The sequence below is a fragment of the Narcine bancroftii genome, chromosome 8 (genome assembly GCF_036971445.1).
Source record: "Narcine bancroftii isolate sNarBan1 chromosome 8, sNarBan1.hap1, whole genome shotgun sequence".
In the NCBI taxonomy this organism is placed as follows: Eukaryota; Metazoa; Chordata; class Chondrichthyes; order Torpediniformes; family Narcinidae; genus Narcine; species Narcine bancroftii.
The window spans coordinates 49544209-49561587 of record NC_091476.1 but is presented as its reverse complement, the minus strand read 5'-3'; the positions used below and the strand labels follow the sequence as shown (position 1 = coordinate 49561587).

The 17379-nt window shown below is 44.4% G+C and overlaps 1 protein-coding gene across 1 annotated transcript in view; it reads right to left on the bottom strand.

Moving 5' to 3' along the window:
* Nucleotides 1-17379, bottom strand: part of LOC138740666 (connector enhancer of kinase suppressor of ras 2) — a 763661-nt gene that overhangs the window by 35117 nt on the left and 711165 nt on the right. Inside the window, exons 19-20 of the mRNA XM_069893653.1 lie at nt 15924-15994; nt 11185-11285 (exon numbers count right to left, since the gene is read on the bottom strand). Of these exons, the coding sequence (XP_069749754.1) occupies nt 11185-11285; nt 15924-15994 (172 nt within the window). The remainder of the gene's footprint in view (nt 1-11184; nt 11286-15923; nt 15995-17379) is intronic.

Sequence of the window (17379 nt, the reverse complement as noted above, 5' to 3'; positions counted from 1 at the left end):
ACTACAAAATTATTAATGTGTAGAGGATGGTGATCATTTCTGGTCCTCCTAAAGTCCATGATCACCTCCTTTGTTTTGTCCATGTTTTGTCCATCTCGTACTGCATCACGAGATTTTCCATCTCTTCACTGTAGTGTGACTCAATATTGTTGATGAGACAAACTACTGTCGCGTCGTCTGCAATTTTAATGACTCAGTTGGAGCTGGATATGACGATGCAGTCGTGGGTCAGTAGTGTCAAGGGGAGCGAGTGGGCACATAGTCCTTGGTGCACCAGCGCTCAGTGTGATGGTGCTCGTCGTTCTTCTGCTGACCTGGACAGACTGTGATCTTTCGGTTAGGAAGTCCAGAATCCAGTTACAGAGAGGGCTGTTGCATCCCAATGAGGACAGCTTCTTCACCAGCCTCTGGGGAATTATCATATTAAATACCAAGGTGGTCGATGCACAACATCCTAGCTTTTGAGGTGTCCTTCTCCAGGTGGGTCAGGATGGAGTGGAGGGAGAGGATATAGTGCAACCATTTAGTCTATAGGCAAATTGAAATGGGGGTCTCTGGGATGTGTGCTTTGATGTGTTCTATCACCAGATGCTCGAAGCATTTCATAATAGTGGACTTCATTGCCACAGAGGGGCCTGTTCCCGTCACCCTCTTTGGTACTGGGATGCCTTGAAACCCGCTGGGCCCATGGACCGCTGCATTGATGTGTTGAAGATGTTCGTAAGAACCTCCGTCAGTTGGTCTATGCAGTCTTTCAGTACCCAAGCAGGAATGTTGCTGGTCCCGCTGCCCTTGGATAGGATTTTCCTCATCTCAGCTGCGGCTATGCAGAGGGCCTGTTCATCAGGGTGACACGGAGCTCTCTTTGGCATCAGCCTGTTCTTCTCATTGAAATGTGCAGAGAAGAGTCTGAAATCCATTCCACCTCACCAATACTTTCAAATTCTTCAGACCTGAAATTTCAACTCTTTGTTTTCCTTCCTTGAATATTGCCGGCCCCATCAAGTGTTTCCAGCATTCCCTGTATCTACATCAGTTTTTAAAAATTTTCATTTTCAAACATCTCTCTCATCCAAAGTCGTAATTTACGCATTATCTGCTAAGAACAAGTCATCATAATCATAATTTGTTTCTTATTCCTAGAGATTCAAGTCAGAACTGTGAAGGAGTGTGGAGGGGATTATTTTTCATGTAAGAATCTCTTATCCTGAATTGTATTCATGTTTCCCTGTAATGTTCTGGACCTGGATTTCCAGGCATTGAAACAGATAGCACTGCAGTATTGCCATGGTACATCAACTGGAACAGTTATGTGACTATATTAATAGCCAGAGTCTCAGTCCATTGATTCAGGGACGTGGTTGAATCTCACTTTGGCAGCTGGGAAACCTAAATACATTTCATTAAATAAATCTGGAATTAGAGCTCATCTCACTAATGAAGCAACTGGATTGTCATTAAAAACCATTTGGCCCATAAATAGAGTTAAAAAGGGAAGTATGTAGAAGCTGCGATTGTAATGGAATACTCAAAAGTGCTGGAGAAACTCAGCAGGTCATGCAGCATCAATAGGAAGTAAAGGGTGACCAATGATTCAGGCCTCAGCCCTTTGTCAACGTAGGAGTAAAATGCAGACAGACCTGAATAAAAAATTGGGAGGAGGGGGAGAGAAGGAAGGAAGAGACATGGAAGGAGCACATGCCAATAGGTAACAGGTTGATGGATATGTTGAGAGGGTAGAAGAGAAATAAAATCTGAGAAATAGAGGGAGGGGGTATCTGTCAAAATGGAGAGTGAAGGGACAAGGGTGGAGAGCTGGATGACAGGCGATAGGGAAAGAGAAAGACTTGGGGAAGGGGTTTAACAGAAAATGGAGAAGTCAATATTAATACCATCTGGTTTGAGAGTTTCCCCAACTTTTTTTATCCAGGCGGCTTTCTTGTTTTTGATCATACTTTGTTGAATGGCTCAAGCCTGAAATATTGGTTACCAGGTGGTTTCTATAGATGTTTCATGACATAGGACATTACAGCAGTGTATAGGCCCTTCAGACCACAAAGTTGAGCTGACCGATAGAATCCTACTCAACAAACTAAAGTTTCCCTACCTCACACGCATAACAGTCTATTTTTCTTGTATCCAGGTGCCTATCTAAGAGACCTTTCAAAGACCCTATTATACCAGTCTCCAGCATCATTCCTGGCAATGCATTACAGACACCCATTACTTTCTGTGCAAAAACTTAACCCCTGAAGTCTCATCTAAGCTTTTCTCCCCTCACCTTGTACAGATGTCCTCTGTGGTTTGATACTCTCGCCCCGGAGAAAAGGTTCTGGCTGTCCACCCTATTTATGCCTCTCACAAATTTGTAGACCTTTATTAAGTCACCTGTCATTCCAAAGAAAAAATCCGTAGCTGAGATAATCTTGCCTCATTAGATACGTTCTCTAATCCAGACAATATCCTGGTAAATTTCCTCTGCACCCTACCCATAACTTCCATATTCTTCTAATAATGAGGTGACCAGAACTGAACACAATATTCCAAGTGTGCTCTAACCAGAGTTATATAGAGCTGCAACATTACCTCACAACTCCTGAACTCAATCCTGTGACAAATGTAAACCAGCATACCTTTTTAACTACCCTATCAACCTGTTCAGCAACTTTGTGAGATCTATGGATTTGGATCTCAAGGTCTCTCTGTTTTTCCTCACTATTAAGAATCCTGCCATTATCCATTATTCTACATTTCAACTGATGGTCAGAACACTTCCAATCTCTTTTCAGTGCCAACCGCTCAGTCCAAGATTCCGCCCTGCTCCAGCTCCCTCAACAGCCCCTAAGGCTAGAGCTGGATGAGGTCCTCACCCAGGATGAGACATATAAGGCAACTGAACAACTGAAAAGTGGCAAAGCAGCAGGTATGGATGGAATCCCCCCAGAGGTCTGGAAGGCTGGCGGCAAAACTCTGCATGTCAAACTGCATGAGTTTTCCAAGCTTTGTTGGGACCAGGGAAAACTGCCTCAGGACCTTCGTGTTGCCATCATCATCACCCTGTACAAAACCAAAGGCGAGAAATCAGACTGCTCAATCTACAGGGGAATCACGCTGCTCTCCATTGCAGGCAAAATCTTTGCTAGGATTCTCCTAAATAGAATAATACCTAGGGTCGCCGAGAATATTCTCCCAGAATCACAGTGCGGCTTTCGCGCAAACAGAGGAACTACTGACATGGTCTTTGCCCTCAGACAGCTCCAAGAAAAGTGCAGAGAACAAAACAAAGGACTCTACATCACCTTTGTTGACCTCACCAAAGCCTTCGACTCCGTGAGCAGGAAAGGGCTTTGGCAAATACTAGAGCGCATCGGATGCCCCCCAAAGTTCTTCAACATGGTTATCCAACTGCATGAAAACCAACAAGGTCGGGTCAGATACAGCAATGAGCTCTCTGAACCCTTCTCCATTAACAATGGCGTGAAGCAAGGCTGTGTTCTCGCACCAACCCTCTTTTCAATCTTCTTCAGCATGATGCTGAACCAAGCCATGAAAGACCTCAACAATGAAGACGCTGTTTACATCTGGTACCGCACGGATGGCAGTCTCTTCAATCTGAGGCGCCTGCAAGCTCACACCAAGACACAAGAGAAACTTGTCCGTGAACTACTCTTTGCAGACGATGCTGCTTTAGTTGCCCATTCAGAGCCAGCTCTTCAGCGCTTGACGTCCTGCTTTGCGGAAACTGCCAAAATGTTTGGCCTGGAAGTCAGCCTGAAGAAAACTGAGGTCCTCCATCAGCCAGCTCCCCACCATAACTACCAGCCCCCCCACATCTCCATCGGGCACACAAAACTCAAAACGGTCAACCAGTTTACCTATTTCAGCTGCACCATTTCATCAGATGCAAGGATCGACAACGAGATAGACAACAGACTCGCCAAGGCAAATAGCGCCTTTGGAAGACGACACAAAAGAGTCTGGAAAAACAAGCAACTGGAAAACCTCACAAAGATTAGTGTATACAGAGCCGTTATCATACCCACACTCCTGTTCGGCTCCGAATCATGGGTCCTCTACCGGCATCACCTACGGCTCCTAGAACGCTTCCACCAGCGTTGTCTCCGCTCCATCCTCAACATTCATTGGAGCGCCTTCATCCCTAACATCGAAGTACTCGAGATGGCAGAGGCCGACAGCATTGAGTCCACGCTGCTGAAGATCCAGCTGGGTTGGGTGGGTCACGTCTCCAGAATGGAGGACCATCGCCTTCCCAAGATCGTGTTATATGGCGAGCTCTCCACTGGCCACCGTGACAGAGGTGCACCAAAGAAGAGGTACAAGGACTGCCTAAAGAAATCTCTTGGTGCCTGCCACATTGACCACCGCGAGTGGGCTGATATCGCATCAAACCGTGCATCTTGGCGCCTCACAGTTTGGTGGGCAGCAACCTCCTTTGAAGAAGACTACAGAGCCCACCTCACTGACAAAAGACAAAGGAGGAAAAACCCAACACCCAACCCCAACCAACCAATTTTCCCCTGCAACCGCTGCAACTGTGTCTGCCTGTCCTGCATCGGACTTGTCAGCCACAAACGAACCTGCAGCTGACGTGGACATTTACCCCCTCTATAAATCTTTGTCCGCGAAGCCAAGCCAAAGAGATAAAGAAGACATTTCAAAATGCATCACTTCACACCTTTTGGTATTGAACCATCTGCCACTTTTCTCCCCAACTCTGCATCCTGTGGTAACCAATGATAAATTTCTACCCTATCCACAACACCTCCAACCTCCATGTCATCTGCAAACTTACTTAATGATCCTTCTACATCTTCGACCAGTCCATTCATTAAAAAAAAATCACAAAGAGCAGGGGTCCCAGAACAGATCCCAGCGGAACTCTACTCATCACTGACCTTCAGGCAGAAAACATTCCATCTACTACTACCTTCTACTTTCTGCAGGCAAGCGACATCTGAATTCACACAGCCACAACTCCATGGATCCCATGCCCTATAAGTTCCTGATTGTGACTACCATGGGGACTTTGTCAAATGCCTTATTAAAATCCATATACACCACATCTACTGCCCTACATTCATAAATTTATTTTGTTACTTCCTCAAAAAGCTCAATTAGGCTTGTGAGACATGACCATCCCCTGACAAGCCATGCTGACTATCCCTGAGAAACTGTACTTCTCTAAATGCTTGTAAATCTTGTCCCTAAGAATCTTCTCCAATAGTTTGCCCACCACTGACATTAGACTCACAGGTCTATAATTCCCAAGATTCTCCCTGTTAAATTTTTGAAACAAGGGGATAATATTTGCCATTCTCCAATCCTCCAGTACCTCCCCTGTGGCAAAGATCATTGCCAAACCCCAGCAATCTCTTCCCTCACTTCCTCTAGTAATCTGGGGTATATCTTGTTCAGTCTTGGGGACTAGTGAATCCCAGGGTTTTTAAGAAGATTCAGCACTTGCCCATTCTTGACCTCAACATGTTTCAATACAAAACCTTGCTCTGTACGGACTTCACATTGATCACAGTTGTTCTCTCTGGTGAACACTGAAGCAAAGTATTCATTTATGACCTCCCCTAGCTCTCGGCACATGTCCTGAAGCATCCCCACCTTCACTCTTTCTGCTCTTTGCATATGCATAGAATGCCTTAGGGTTTCCTTCATCCTACTTGCCAAGGCCTTCTCATGCCCCCTTCTAACTCTCCTTATTAAGTTCTTTCCTGTCTTTTGCTTCCCGAACCTGTATGTTTACTTTTTCAACAAGCTGTCTCACCTCTTTTGTCAACCACATTTCCCTTACCCTACCATTTTTTCCCTGTCTCAATGGGGCAATCCTATCTGGAACTCTACACAAGTGGTCTCAAAATATCCTGCACTTTATTTTGTCTCCCCAGTTCCTACCTGATTCCATTGTAATTAGTCCTTCCCAAATTTAACACTTTACCATTTGGTCTACTCTTATCCTTCTCCATAGCTGCGCTAAAGGTCAGGGAATTGTGGTTATTTTCACCAAAATGCTTCCCTATCGAGATGTCTGTCACCTGACTAGGTTCATTACCCAGTACTAGATCCAGTAGGGCCTCTTCTGTAGTTGGCTTGTCAACATACTGTGTCTGGAATCCTTCTTGGATACACCCGACAAGTTCTGCTCATTTATCCCTCTTGCAGTAAGAAGGAGCCAGTCAATATTAGGGAAATTTATTCCACAATCTGCTGACTTGTCTACTCCTCAGTGTCCTGAGGGCTATTTGAGGGTCTTTAGACTTTACCCAATACAGTGATCACTCCCTCCCTGTTTTTGACTTCCACCCACACTGATTCAATAGAAAATCCCTCTCCACATTGTCCCCTCTGTGGCCGATATGATAATTGAATAATAATGCTTCTCCCTCCCCTTTACCTCCCATCTTATCCACTTAACCTCCCTATCTAAATGCTTCATTAGCCAATCCTGTCCTTGCGTCACCCAAGTCTCAGTAATAGCCACAACATCATAATTCTATGTACTATATTCTACGATCATCTCCTGATAATTCTTGCATTGAAATAAACACATTTCAAACCCCCCAGCTGACTACATTTATACTTCCTCCTCTGCCTGTCCTTCCTCACAAACTCACTCCACATTACATTAACCTTTCCACCATCTGCTCTACTCTCTGCCTTCTCCTTCTGGTTCTCATCCCCCTGGCAAACTAGTTTAAACCCCCCGGAGCAGCACAAGAAAATCTCCCTGCAAGGATATTAGTTTCCCTCCTGCTTATGCAAACCATCCCAATGGTATTGGATCCACCTTCTTTGGAACTGGTGAGTTTCTCGAACCCTTTTGTGCACTGGCCCATTAATATTCTTCAGAGAAGGGAATTAGTGCTACCCTTAACCAGTGTAAATAATGGGCACTTCAGGCTGCTTAATACTTTGGACTCTCCTGTGCTCAGGACCATGGGGAGGGACTCTGTCTGCAATGTCCATTTTCTGAGAATGATTAAAAAAATGCAGCTTCAGGAACTTTACCCAGCTCTGGGAAATAAGAAACAGTGACTAAAACAATGAATGACTATTCAACCCATGCAATCTGAAGGGAAGTTCAGTTCACCTTTAAATTCAGGCAAGTAATCTCAGACATGTTGCATGCACAAGGCTGTAACTACCTGCTTCCTGTCAGAGGGAGCTGTATAATTCTTCATGCAGGGCAAGATTTAGCCAGTGGCAGGACATTTATTTTTATTACTGCCTAATGTGGTTGTTCAAATTCAAGAAAAGATTTCCACAGAGAATTTTCTTCTTTCTTCTTTGGCTTGGCTTCGCGGACGAAGATTTATGGAGGGGGTAAAAAGTCCACGTCAGCTGCAGGCTCGTTTGTGGCTGACAAGTCCGATGCGGGACAGGCAGACACGATTGCAGCGGTTGCAAGGGAAAATTGGTTGGTTGGGGTTGGGTGTTGGGTTTTTCCTCCTTTGCCTTTTGTCAGTGAGGTGGGCTCTGCGGTCTTCTTCAAAGGAGGTTGCTGCCCGCCAAACTGTGAGGCGCCAAGATGCACGGTTTGAGGCGTTATCAGCCCACTGGCGGTGGTCAATGTGGCAGGCACCAAGAGATTTCTTTAGGCAGTCCTTGTACCTTTTCTTTGGTGCACCTCTGTCACGGTGGCCAGTGGAGAGCTCGCCATATAACACGATCTTGGGAAGGCGATGGTCCTCCATTCTGGAGACGTGACCCACCCAGCGCAGCTGGATCTTCAGCAGCGTGGACTCGATGCTGTCGACCTCTGCCATCTCGAGTACTTCGACGTTAGGGATGAAAGCGCTCCAATGGATGTTGAGGATGGAGCGGAGACAACGCTGGTGGAAGCGTTCTAGGAGTGTAGGTGGTGCCGGTAGAGGACCCATGATTCGGAGCCGAACAGGAGTGTGGGTATGACAACGGCTCTGTATACGCTTATCTTTGTGAGGTTTTTCAGTTGGTTGTTTTTCCAGACTCTTTTGTGTAGTCTTCCAAAGGCGCTATTTGCCTTGGCGAGTCTGTTGTCTATCTCATTGTCGATCCTTGCATCTGATGAAATGGTGCAGCCGAGATAGGTAAACTGGTTGACCGTTTTGAGTTTTGTGTGCCCGATGGAGAATTAAAGATGAACTATTAACCATTCCACTTTTCCATTTAAAGTCTCCTCAGTGGTTGCCTCCATCATCATCTTCAGAAATTCACTCCACACTGCACTGTTATACTGCTGAGTACTTTCACTCTGTCTGATGCAACAGCAAGGACCTCCCAGAGACCATTCACTTAAATTCCACATCCCATTCCCACACATGATATGTCTGTCCATGGCCTCATGCACTCTCAGGTTGAGGCCATACGTAAATTGGAGGAGCAAACCCTTATATCCTCTCAGCACTCAGCAGACTCCAACCAGATGGCATCAATGCCAACTTCTCCAATTTTTGATCCTTCCCCCATTTTCCCTCCTTTGCTTCCTCTATCACCTATATCCTTGCTCCAGCTCCCCACCCCATTCCCTTCCTTTCTCTCATTAAGAGCCATCTTTCTCAGTCCTGTACCCCATCCTCCATCACCTCTCAGCTCTATTCCTTCTTCCCCTTTCCAACTGTGTCCACTCCCCCACCCTTATTCAGATGCTGGCATGATTTTCGGCACCCCTGAAGAAGGGCATGAGCCAGAAAATCCAACAGCCTACATGCTTTCTAAGGATGCTGCGTGAACTGTCGAGTTCCTCCAGTACTTTTGTGTGTTGCATTGTGACACAAACTACTGACGATGGACATCGTATCTGAACACCATATGTCTGACCTATGCACAGCCATACTCCCTTCTCAGAGGTTGGCCTGCCTGGTGAAGTTGTCAGCTGATCAAAGTTTCAAAGGTTCCTTTTATGTCACGTAATAATTCATTAAAATACATGATACACCAACCTTTGTCTACCATAAAGCAAAGTGTCACCACGAGTGTCTAGTGTCCTTAACACTAGGAGAAAGAGAAGCAAAAGAAGGTCCCTTCCGAAGCACTGTGCCCATGGATTTAGTTTCCATTCCTCCCACAGACTCTGCAGCCACACAGATTACAGTTCAAACCATTGGCAACCAGATCCAAATTTTCAACACGATCAGGAAGCTTTCAGTGCCCGAGGCCCTTTAGGAGCCCTTCTTGTCTTTAGAACCTTCTCGAATCCTGAGCCTGAAGCTTGTGCGGGTCCTTTGACCGCATCTCCAGTAGCCCGCAACCTGTCTGAGTCTTTCACCCATTGTGTCCCTTGCTAGTCCGCTGTTGAGGTCACCACCCTGCAGGCTCATCTACTAAGCTTCTCCTTCTCATCTGGGGGGTGTTCTCCTCATTTCTGATGCCATGGTCCAATCTGCTGCTCCCCCAGAGCAGGCAAACCCTCATGGGTCACTGCTCAGCCCAGGCGCTATCATCATTGATCTCTGTGGTTGCCAAATTAAAAAAAAACAAACACTGTAGGCTCCTTTAAAAGCCATCTAAAGTCAGTATGGAGTCATTGACAACATGACAGGCAGTAGGACCCTGCAGAGCAGTGCTGTGTCTCTGCTCCCTGATCTCCTGGGTCCGTACCTGTAGTGGCACTGCTGTTAGAGCAGCTTCAGCAGGGTCGTCACTTTTTCTTATCATCCAGGGTCCACCGAGAATTTTCAGTGCACGTCAACTGCTGAGTGATGCCAGGCCTCATACTGAGAAGCCCCAGGTGCAGGGATGCAGGCTGCTGGAGTTCTCCAGAACGTTGCTTCTGCACCTCATGGGGCTGCTCTGGGCACCTCCTTGTTGCTGCTTTTGGTGAGCTCTGGCACCTAAAACATTAGCACTGCACCCCTGCCTAGGAGAAAACAATGTGTCTAGCACAGATCAGGACTGGGGGTGTTGCGGAATAAAGTGAGTTGAGTCATGAAAGAATTGGAGTGGGTGAGTGATGGTGGGAGAATTAGTGGGAGTTCACCCTACAGTCATATTTTGGGAGGACTTTTGAAGGAAGGAACTCAGTAAAGTACTCTATATATTTGCATTTTTGCCATAGCCTGAATCTGCAAACACCCTCACCCACTTTGTGTGGTATGTTTTGATCACAGCAGGAAAGATGGTGGGGTGGGAGTAAGCAGGAAGAAGAACTAAACCACAAGGCCTCATGGAAACCAGCCTACCTGATATTAATCACTGAATTAAACCCTGTATAACGTTAAATGCTTCCAGCTATAAATCCAGCTTAAAATCAGAAAGCTTCTGTTAAATATAATTTTGACTAATAATAACATTTATAGAATATACAGCACATTACAGGCCCTCAATATTGTGCCAGCCCATATATTCCTTTAAAAAAGTACTAAGCCCTCACTACCCCATAAGCCTCTATTTTTCTTTCATGCATGTGCCTGTCTAAGAGATTCTTAAATGCCCCTAATGTTTCAGTCTGCACCACCATCCCTGTCAAGAGATTCCACGTAACCACAACTCTCTGCGCAAATTACCCCTGAGGACTTCCTAAACTTCCTTCCCTTCATTTTGTACATGTCCTCTGGTGTTTGCTGTTCCTGTCCTGGGAAACAGGTACTGGCTGTCCACTTTATCTATGCCTCTTATAATCTTGGAGACCTCTATCAAGTCTCCTGTCATCCTTCTATGTTCTGCTAACCTTGTCTCAAGGCTTTCTAATCCAGGCAACATCTTGGTAAATTTCCTCTGCATCCTCTCCATAGCTTCCACATCCTTAAAATGAGGTGACGGGAACTGAACACAATACTCTAAATATGGTGGTACCAGAGATTTGCAACATGATCTCTCTACTCTTGAACTCAATCCCCTTATTAATGAAGCCCCCTATTATGAATTGCACGAGCTGGTAAATGCAATTTAAAAAACAGTAAAGCGAAGCAGAGAAGGCTCTTCCAGCCAATGAAATTTGTGCAGCCCAATTACATCCAATTCACCTACCAATCCTGTACTTTTTTGGAGGATGATAGGAAACAGGAGCACCCAGGAAAAACTCATCCAGGTCAGAGGGAGAATGTACTCACTCCTTTCAGACAGCGGCGAATTTGAACCCGGGTCACTGGCACTGTTACAGTATCTCACTAGTCACTATAAGCGTGCTGCTCACGGAGTTTGCTTGGTAATAACCATAAATACAAATGAACTTACTGATGGTATGCGGGGACAGGTGTCACATACAGCTGAAGGTCCTTCTGCCTTCACAGTTAAAGAATCGTTAAGATCCTCTTGGTCACTTTCACTCCAGTAGTCTAATGAGGAATAAAAACAGTGTATTACAAATCACCATTCAAGCCCATAGCAGGAGGAAGGCACAACTTGAAGAGATATGACCTCCAACATTGTGATCTTGCCAATGGATTCATTAAATGTCAAGGAAAATCAGCAATCCTCTGTTTTCTTGAGCAGAAGAGTTTTAACCCCCCCTAATTTTCCTCTTTTGATCAACTGAGTAGCAAGATCACTTCCAAGTCTTTTGCATACAAACTATTGACTGTCTATCATTTACTCAAGTTCTTATTTGTAAGATTATTTCAGGAAACCTTTGAAAGATCAGTGAAGATTGGAAGAACTTCTCCACAATCTCCATCAGCACTGGAGCACCACAGGGCTGTGTTCTCAGTCCCCTGGTTTATAAACTTTACACCTACGACTGTGTGGCTCTGTACGACAATAACACCATTTACAAAATTGCCATCAATACCACTGTGGTGGGTTGTATAAAGGAAGGGGATATAGGATGGACATTGAAAACTTGGCTGAATGGTGCACCAAGAACAATCTTGCACTCAATGTCACCAAAACTAAGGAGCTGATTGTGTACTTCAGGAAAGAAAAGACAAAGGCATACAATCCTGATTATTGGGGGATCAGAGGTGGAGAGGGTGAAAAAATTTAAAATCTTCTGAGTCACTATTTTGGAGGATCTTTCCTGGACCCAACACACCAATGGCTTCATGAAGAAAGCACGTCAGTGTCTCTACTTACTTAGTATTTCGGTGTTCTTAATACAATCACAGCACTTGCAGCCTATTGTGCTTCTCTCAGCTAATGTTTTGGGTTGAGACCTTTCATTAAGGCTGAATGTGGAGAGGGAAGATAGCCAGAGAGGGGAGGGGTGAGACAGGGGCCAGTAGGTAATCGGAGGGCCAAGGAGGGGTGACAGACAAAAGAAGCCAGGTGGAGGTGGTGGATTTGGGAGACAAAGGTAGGTGAATGATTGGTGACAGATAAACAGAGAAGAAAAAATGAAAAGGGAGACAGGGAAAATGAGTTCAAAGGAGCCAAGTGAGAGGGAAGGGAGGAAAGTGTGAAGCTGGGAACATAAAGGCTACCAATACTGGAACTTGATGTAATAATGAGTACCATTAAGGGGAGAAGTGAAGGGCAGATGGAACCAGGGAGAAGTGGGTAGAAGTGGATTGAAATGGTGGAATGACAATGATGCACTAAATGCAGAGGCAAGTGGGGCTAAAACAATGGTTTAAACTGAATAATTATGCCCTGTGTTTAGAGAGATGTGCTCATCTCCACCTGGTGTCTCTAAACTGCACAATGTTTCATCTCTTCAAGTTTAATCTTACCATGTCTCTTGGGAGTTCAGAATTTGTGCAAAATTTTTCTGCTATTGAATCAAGAATTAGTAATTCAGCATGATTTGTTTTACCTCTGACAGAAGCAGTTTTATTGTTAGGGTAGTGAACGAAATAATCCAAAGTCATGTGTTTCTAACTCTGGATTGGCAGGCTGCAGGACATGAAAACCAATGTTTCATTAGTGGTTTGTTCTGTGGTGATTTTATCAAAGAGTGATAAAGAGATACCACAGAGAAAGGAACCCTTCCACTCTTCAGATTGATGCCGGACTTCACGTCCCCTTTAGACTAATCCCATTGACCAACACTTGGTCTATAGCTTCTGTTGCCTGGTGTATTGGGAAGGGTCATGGATGTCACATGACAGCACTGCCCCCTACCTAGATGGAGTACATGCCAGCTACCAATCAAGGTTTGGTTCCATCCCACCAATTAGAGCACAACTTGCTGTTGTTTCCTGGACTGGACTCTCCAACCTGCCTGTGCTTTGCCTTGGGCCATTGGCTGTTGTAATTGGATTTACCCTGCATTGGCTCCTGCTAATGACCTGGGCTACCCCCTCCAGCACCATAAAGGAACTAGTGCTCTACGTTCTCTCTTTTGCCATCTTTGAAGGACCACCCTGGTTCACTCCAGGCTGAGGAATGTTGAACAGCACTGGAGAAACTGTTGGTGAGGTTTGGGAGCATTGATTATTGTCCCTAAATAGAATAGAGCTGTGCCTGCACAAAGTGAAAGGGTGGTAAGCATCGTATGGACTTTTCCCTTGGTTGTTTGTGTGTGTATGCAGTTCTGTTCCCACGTTCATTATTAGTTGCCTGTGTATGTTTAATTGTTTACAAACTTTTTCCCACGATCGCTAATAAACTGTGCGTGTTGTTTCAGTGCCGCTACCTTTTCCCACAAATGCTGTAAATTGTGTGTGTGTGTGTGTGTGTGTGTGTGTGTGTGTGTGTGTGTGTGTGTGCGTGCGCGCGCGTGCGTGCGTGCGTGCGTGCGTGCGTGTGTTTTGCATCAGTTACCATTTCCCACACTTGCCTTCTGTAAATAAGATCCTTTACTACAAAAAAAAACTGTTCAGAGTCCTTCCCTTTGAGATGTACCAACCTGTTTCCTCACTCACAACACCTGGTGATTTTAATGTTTGTCCAGATACTATTTAAATATTTACTACATACCCAGACAGTGCTTTCCAGATCCCAACTATCCACAACATAAAAATATTTTCTCTCAGATCAACTCTAAACCTTTTACTCCTTACCCTCAGGCCAAATTCCAGTTTTGGAACTGAAGCAGGGTCAATTTATAGCAGCCATTTAGCTGACCCACCAGCACATCTTTGGGATGTGGGAAGAAACTGGAACACCCAGGGGAGACCCACAAAGTTTACACCAGTGGTTTTCAAACTTTTTCTTCCCACTCACATACCACCTTAAGTAATCCCTATTCCATAGGTGCTCTATGATTAGTAAGGGATTGCTTAAGGTGGTATGTGAGTGGGAAGGGAAGGGAAGATTGAGAGTCACTGCTCTAGATCCAATTTTTCCTGAAAAATTTTGCTTGAGAAAAATTGTCAATGGACCATTACCTTTGGAGTTATGAAACCATGCACATAATGAGTCTATGATTAAAACAGTGATTTTCAAGCTTTTCTTTCCACTCACATACCACCTTAAGCAATCTCTTACTAATCACAGAGCACTGATGGTAATGGGAATATTTAAAGTGGTGTGTGAGTGGAATGAACTACATGGTTTACAGTGAGAGCATGCACTGGAGACAGCATCGGAGATAAGGATTGAATCTGGGTCACTGGAGCCTTGAGGCAGCAGTTCGGCTTGCTACACTGCCATGCTGACATCTGCTTTCTGATTGCTTTTTGTCAGCTCCTCCACCAGTCATGTGATATATTAGATGGAAAATTTGCTGAACAATGCTCACAGTCGTCCTGCTGTTAATGTTGGGGAGCCCATGATTTTTGTGTTTTCCTGTCAGTTTCACTCTCTTCCCAGCAACAAATAAATACAGGTCACATTTTCCCCAAGGATACTGGGCACAGACAGAAATTCTGGTTTGTCAGACTTGTACGTGTACAAGGAATAATTTAAAAATGTCTAGGAAAATCGGCCAGTGGAGAAATTCCACAGTTGACCTTTGTGCAGTGATTACTGTGGAAACAGCACAAACCAAAGCAAAATTGTGCATTAAGAAGTGATTTTAACAAATGACAACTTCTCCTTGAACATCATTTCTCTTGGCTTTTTCTTGTCGAAAAGAAACATTAGCCACTGTACATATTCCTATGTTACAGTAAATTAAGTTTAAACTATCTGCAAATAAAGCACACCAATGCCTCTATTTTCTAAGGAGTCAGAGGAGATTTAGTGTGTCTTTGGACACGCAGCTAGACTGTGGGAAGTGTACTGTCTGGTCACGTCATGGCTTGATTTGGAAACTTAGATGCTCTAGAACACCCAAAGCTCCGGAAAATGGCAGATACAGCTAAGATCATCATGGGTACTATATGGGGAGCTGGTAACATTTAAAAAAAACATCATCCTTGGTTGAACAGCAACTGTGGGAGAAAAAGAATGAGCTGGAACCCTTCACCCAAAAGAACACTGACCACTCATTTTCTCTCACTGATGCTGCTCAAGTCACTGAATTTCACCATCTAGTTGTTCGCTGGGACCAGATTCCCTCATCTGCACACTCCTGGTGTGTCTCCATCATTGTGGCCATGCTCTCTTCTTGCTGCCACCTTCAGGCAGAAGGTGCTGAAACCTGACACCCAGAACAGATTTTTCCAACAGCTTGTTGTACAGAAAGGCAATAGGTTTTCATAATTTTCATGAAGCTTGTGTGGTAAATCAGTGGCTGAATTCAATCAAACTTAGCAATCTTGAATTTTCATGAGAATTGAGGTTGGGGGTAGCATTACTCATCCAACTAAGAACTGAAAGCACAAAGTGGCTTACTCGCATCCAAAAATTCCACCTTGGATTTTGAAATAAAATCTCTTCTCATTGAAATTGTTTGAAATAAACAAGGGAGTAAAGGATTCCACATACCTTCATTGTGTTCACGTGGTCTTTTTTACAGAAGAGAATGTACTTGTCTATATATTGACTGCATCATTTCTAGGTTGGTAACCATTGGGCCTACCTTGCTGCTCAGTGCCTACCAATTTTGACTGTGAGTGGGAGCAGGCAGACCCTCCCTCACCCAGCTCCCATTGGAAAGGATTTATGTTAAGCATGAGATCTCTTTTACTGTTCTGAAAGCTTCAACTCACCTTCATCTGGTCTGGTCACTTTATCATCAGGTGCATATCCAATTGCAGCTAGTCCCAGTCGGTTCATCCACCTAGAGAGATAAAAAGCAGGGTAGAGGGAGAAAGAAAGATTAGATGGGTTTAATTCCAACTGATTAAAATTCAATAGTCAACCAATCTTTAAGTATCCACAACTAAAACAGCATGATACGGAGCAAAAAGGTTTCAAATAGATCAATAAATCTGAAAAAAAAGCTTGCTCAGAAATGGCAATGATCAAACTTGGGGATTGTAATCTAGTTCATTGATTTCCTTCAAGGGAGGAAATTTGCCATCCATACCTGATCTTGCCCACATACTCCTCTAAACCAATGGTTTTCAAACTGCACCCTTAAACTCACATTCTACCTTAAACAAACTCTATGCCATAAGTGCTCTGTGATTGGTAAGGAATTGCTTAAGGTGGTATGTGATTATGAAGGGAAGGTTGAGAACCACTTCTCTAGACCTAATTGTTACTGTAATATTTTGCTTGAGAAAAATTGTCATTGGTCCATTTCCTTTGGAGTTATGAAACTGTGCGCATAACGAGTCTATTAGGTACGAGTTAAAAAATGGTTTGCAAAGTTTTTCTTTCCACTCACATACCATCTTAAATAATCCCTGACTAATCACAGAGCACATGGCATAGGGATTGCTTAAAGTGGTATGTGAGTTCAGGGAGGCAGTTTGAAAACCACTGCTCTTGACCAACCAATGTAGCGGGCTCTTTAACTACCTCCTTAGTTCAGAGGTAATTGGAGATATGTCCAATACTGCTTGTGGTGCCACCATCCAATCAACAAACCATGATGAAAAGTGTCAAAATCTGTGGAATATTTATAACAGACATCCAATATCACTTACAGTGGAAGATGAACTATATGAGAAATCCTGTCCATTTATTTGTTGTTTCTGCAGAAATTTCATCGCATTTTCTGTTTAAAACTTGAAATGGAATTATCACTAGTGTTGATAGTATCTCTGTTATACCCCACCTCCTTTTTTGTTTTGAATTCCATCATTAGATCTGGTGAGGCCACATTTAATGTCTAATTCCATTCATTCCATCCGTTCGCAACCACAGCGACCTCTCAGTGGCCAACCATTTCAATTCCAGGACACGCATGTCTGTCTTTGGCCTTGTGTACTGTCCCACCCTCACCACCTGCACTTTGGAGGAACAACACTTTTTCAGTCTGGGCACCCTCCAGCCACATGGCATGAACATTGACTTTACTGCTTTCCATTAAACCTGCTTGCCTCTTCTTCCCCTCCCCCTTTTCCTGTCCTTCCAGTTCTTTCACACACCCAGCCACCCCTCCTCCCCCTTATTGCTTCTGTCTCCTCCCTCTTTTCTCCACCTATCTCCTGCATTTCCCACCCCCTTCCCCCTTCTACCTTTTTGTTCGGACGCTTGGTGGCATTTTCTCAAACC